This window comes from Montipora capricornis, chromosome 3, assembly GCF_036669925.1.
Source record: "Montipora capricornis isolate CH-2021 chromosome 3, ASM3666992v2, whole genome shotgun sequence".
Lineage (NCBI taxonomy): Eukaryota > Metazoa > Cnidaria > Anthozoa > Scleractinia > Acroporidae > Montipora > Montipora capricornis.
In genome coordinates this window covers 4,458,753-4,463,752 of record NC_090885.1, presented here as the reverse complement: position 1 = coordinate 4,463,752, position 5,000 = coordinate 4,458,753, and the positions used below count along the sequence as shown (strand labels likewise).

At 40.0% G+C, this 5,000-nt stretch overlaps 1 protein-coding gene across 1 annotated transcript in view; it reads right to left on the bottom strand.

The window, feature by feature from the left end:
- Positions 1–3,172, bottom strand: part of LOC138041965 (glutamyl aminopeptidase-like) — a 25,661-nt gene extending 22,489 nt beyond the window's left edge. Inside the window, exons 1-4 of the mRNA XM_068887671.1 lie at positions 3,045–3,172; positions 2,932–2,963; positions 2,183–2,439; positions 1,288–1,533 (exon numbers count right to left, since the gene is read on the bottom strand). Coding sequence (XP_068743772.1) covers positions 1,288–1,533; positions 2,183–2,417 — 481 coding nt within the window. The 5' untranslated portion in view covers positions 2,418–2,439; positions 2,932–2,963; positions 3,045–3,172. The remainder of the gene's footprint in view (positions 1–1,287; positions 1,534–2,182; positions 2,440–2,931; positions 2,964–3,044) is intronic.
- Between the last annotated feature and the right edge of the window lie 1,828 nt (positions 3,173–5,000).

Genomic DNA, 5,000 nt, shown 5'->3' with positions numbered 1-5,000 from the left:
TTTCCAGCCAAGTGCGTGGGGATTTTTGACGACAAAACATTCACGGAGGTTCGCAAATTATGTGGCTTTAGCTTTGCGTGAAAAAAATCGCGGCTGGGATGGATTTTCGAGTCGCAAACCGCCTCTGAGCTGACAACGGTCGAAATCTTAGTGTGCAGCCTTGACTTCGTCTTAGAACATTGAAACACACGGACTTCTCGAAACGGTAAAATAATCTCCAAAAGACACAAGAAAACACCAGAGGTGACTCATTTTTATTCATTTTATTGAATGAACGTTAAATTGAGCATTTTTTAGGCTTCAAAATTGACGTTTAAATTCTCAAAGGCTTTCTGTAGTGACGCGAGCTTGGGCTGCCTATGGAGGCAGAAACTCAAAGCAAAATGTAAAGGAAGGAAGCCTTCGCCAGAAAACCCTAACAACTATTGCTGATGCTGTGAAGCGTAGCTGAATATTCAGTACGGTAAATCGTCGGAGTTACGAGGAGATCGAGCAATCATTTGTGGAGCCGCCTTTTCGGCGTAACCAAATACTTGCTAAAATCGCGTAGAGTTCCTCTATCGTTCTCTATCGTTAAATCAGCAACATTTTTGTCCAAATGTGATCAGCGATAATGCTTTGTCGAGGACAGGAAACTACAACGGTGACATGAAGTCGCCCTCGTTGTATTTTGGCCGCTACGAAAAACAGTTAGGAAATAAGACTTTTCCCGAATCCTGTGGATAACAGAGATAGAACTTCCTTCCTGCCAGTAGAGAATCCATTGCATCGCGTTGCCCGACCTTTGATTATGTAAAGTTATGGTAAATTATGGTAAATTGCATTTCTCAGAGGCATTTCTCAGACGCATTTCTGACCACCTCGTCTCTGCGAAGCCAAGAGGCTTTCTTGTTGTCGGAGCTTGTCAATGGTGTCGTCACGAGGTAATTTAATTTCAGCCAATCAGTATTTTGAGTCCAAAATTTGGAAGCGACATTCAAAACCCCCACACCCAGTCCCTCGGAAGGCCTGCTCGCAGGCTAAGCATAGAGTGCCTTAAATCTTGCAGACGGACATTAATATTTTCTCGGTTCTGTACCTTCAAAGATAACCTGGTTATTTGGCTGAATTAGAAGAACAGATTACATCTGCTGTAACAAGGGGCTACTGAACCAATACGTTCCTTTTTCTATGTTATTAAGTGGATAATGATGAAAAAAGACTATTTCATACAACAAACAGAGACCAGTTCAATCTACTTATCGATCACATACATTTTGTCCCCATACATTTCATTTCAGTACTTACCTTCCCAGACGGTTTGTGCAGTAACCAACGTAATAGCAAGCCTGTTGGTGTGCAGCAAAACATATTGTGTAGGTTCTGTGACGGTAATCAGAATGCTCACATGACCATTGAACTTAAACTTGATTAGATCAACAAATATGGTCAGGTCATAGTGCTTGGGAGTAACGTTGCGCGGCAAGCGTACATTCCACCATACTTCTGTCCCCGGAGTTGTTAGACCAGTAAATGCCGTTGGATCTTGTAAAGCTAGTTTCCATAAAATAGTGAAATTGTCCATTACATAGTGAATTAAATAGTGCCTATAGGCAGGCATCCCACGTAATAATTTTGCAAATGAAGGGAATTGGTAAATTGTGCGTTTGCCTCGTAAGTTAACTCTCAAACAAAAAGCGGGTCGACACATCTAAAACTTTGTTACTCACTTTTTTCCTCTAAAGACATGTAAAATAGGCAAGTCAGAAGCCAGACGCTCTGTTGTCGTTCATACGTTCAACATATTTATTATCGATAATTTATGCGTCTGTCCGCTAAACAATCGTAGAAACGACCAATCAAAACTGAGCAGACAATTCGGAAGAAGAGCTCACAGGTTTACTTAGGATTGCCCTCTAATTTCTCCCGCCCAATTTTTTTTCTTTTGTGTATGTCATGCAAAAGAAGGAAAATTCAGTAGTTCCTAGACAAAATCGACAATAAAAAGTTAAATCCTTCAAATAGGTCTATTGTGACAGATAGAAAACACATTTCTGTTATCCTTTATCAGGAATTCTTCCATCTAATCTTTTCTCGATTAAGTTTTTTCAGGTATTAAAATCTTCACCTTATATGACACCCGTTTTAATTCAATCTTGATAACCAAATTGGCACTTTCGTAAACTTTAAATCTGCCACTTACCTTTCTCTTCCTGGCTCTGTAAGAGCCTGAGATTTCTATCTCCTGCTTTTCCGAGTAGGGTACCCAAAACGACGACTAAAATGATGAGTAAAATGATAATTGTAACAACTGTGGCAATCACACCCCTTGGAACAAACCTTCCATGTGTTGCGGCAAGAGGTGGCCCTGCTGTGCGGTATTCAGCGGACTGGTCACGTATTCCAAACGAGTACGTTTTAAGAGATGTACCCTCCATCTTTGATCAACTGATGATTCGCCTGAAACCACACAATTCGTGAGTTTGTTGTTTTCATCTTTGTATTTTTGTGTGCAGATGGCCTCCACTAATATCATATACCGTGACATTGTTGTCATTACTCTTTTTGTTTCGGTAAAGTAAACTGTCTAAAAAACGACTAATGTCAACTTTTGAGAACATAATTGGGCTAAAGTCAATAAAGTGCAACAACGATGAGTCTCTAATTAAAGGACAACAAAGGCGAAGCTTTGGATAGAGTTGGGGTTGTAGAAATATGTTATGCAAATGTTTGGAGCTCTGCAAATTTGTACAATTTTCTACCTTTTACCTTTTCGCCTCTACTTAAAGATCGCAGAATTATCTTGATGGCAGCTAGATATTCGGGTGAAGCTTTGAGAGCAATTTCAGCTCAAAAAGTTCGCCTTGAATATTTCTAAATGGACAACATTATTCAAGCCAACACCTTGTATGCAGTCAGGCAGATCTCTCAAACAACAGCTCCCGCCCTCACCTTTTGTAATAGACAACGCCTTCATGAGTCGCCTAATTGTGAAAGGAAAAATATACCAGTTAGAATATCACAGAACAGCATGACTCGAAATCGAAATAACGCCCAAATTCAACCTGTACTTGGAGGAACATGTACAAGAATTGTCCCCCAGTCCTCTGGTGAAATCGCGAAAGCGTGCCGACGTCCGAGTTTCTACATGGTTAATGCCAGATCGATCAAGAAAAAGCTCGATGAATTTTCTGCACGATTGACGACGAGCGGCATGGATGCCGGTGTTATTACGGAGTCCTGGTTGCACAGCTACATCGACAGTGCTTATATAAGTATTCAGGGCTACGTCCTTTACCGGAGTGATCGCCCTGACGGAGAGGGTTATGATGTCTGCGCTTTTGTCACCACAGGAATCCGTGTAAGCGGAGCACTGATCTGAAACATCCTGTTGTCGAATGCATGTATGGCTTCGGCCTCACCGGTTACCACGTCCACTCTCACGCATTATCTACGGATTTGTTTACTTTCCTGAAGCGCTAGCGCAAGAAAATAGAGATCGAGTGTCCTATCTGATAGAAACACTAGACTCTAATAGGTCTGCGCATTTCGGACTGCGGCGTCATTATTTGCGTTGATTTTAACACTTTGGTTTGATCAAAAATAAGACACAAACAGCAGTGATAAACATATTGAACTTGTTCATTTTGATTATGACTTGACGTTTCGTATGTGCTCTACATACATTTTCAAAAGTAACCGTTGGAATTTAAAACAGCTATTTATATATAACAAAGCGGATGAGGGGACTGGAACCTAGATTAAGCAAATACTTAACAGTAAAATATATAATAATTATAATAAAAACAGAAAAGATTAATAAAGCATCAGCTTTTCACTTCCGACGTTGACGTTGAAAGCTGGCTCAAGTTCTTGAATAAAGAAGGTCTCTTTTATTTTACAATGATAGTCTGTTTTGCCTCTCGCTAAAATATCAAAATTAAATGATCCCACTTGATGTTATGTCCAGTGGCCTTGACGTGGTCAGCAATGGCTGAAGTATTGTCATTTTTAGCTAAAGCCTTAAAATGTTCGGTTTTTCTATCGTGAAGCCGCCGTTTAGTTTTACCGATGTAAATACCATTACAATCCCAACAATTTGCTCTGTAAATAACTCTGGATTGTTGTGAACGATTACTACGGTCCTTGTAAGGAAAGAAAGATTTTATACATCGAGTGCTCTGAAAAACAATCTTAAGGTTAACACAAGAGTAGAATTTGTACACACAAGATTTCAGGCGTTTAGCGAATTGGTTGCTTTGCAAACCTAAGTAGGGAAGTAGGATAACAATATCTCTCTTAGGAACTGTGGACACTGGATTGCTATGCTGATGTTGTCTGTTTTTGTTCAAAACATCGTTGATATGATATTTGATTATGCCTTGTGGGTAGACGTTCTGAAGAAGGAGTTTTCGAAGATCATTGAGGGCAGATTGTAGCAAGGAGCCAGATGAACACAGACGGTAGTAGCGATAAGTGAGGAAGCGGATGAGGTTTATTTTGTACTTTCGTGGAGTGACGGAATCCCATTTCGTGTAGACACCTGTGAAAGTTTTCTTTCGGTAGATGGATGTCGTGAAAACGTTGTTTTGATAACGTGTGACAAGAATGTCCAAAAAAGCAATTGCATTGCTATGTTCAAATTCAATGGTAAATTTAATATTGCGATGACAGCCGTTCAAATAGTGTAAAAACTCATTTGCATTGTCTTTGTTGTGAAACATGGTGAATGTGTCATCAACCTAACGATTCCAAAAGAAAGGACTAACTTTGGCGTTCAGCAACTACTTTTCTTCAAAAGTACACATAAAAATGTTGGCTAAGACAGGGCCCAATGGTGAACCCATGGCAACGCCATCGATTTGGTCGTAGTATTTACCATCAAAAAGAAAGTGGCTCTTCTTGGTGGCAAATTCCAATAGCTTGCGTAAAACAACAATGCAATTTGTCTAGACAAATGTTTAGCGTTTCCTCGAGTGGCACATTTGTAAATAGGGAGGAGACATCCAAAGAGCACATTA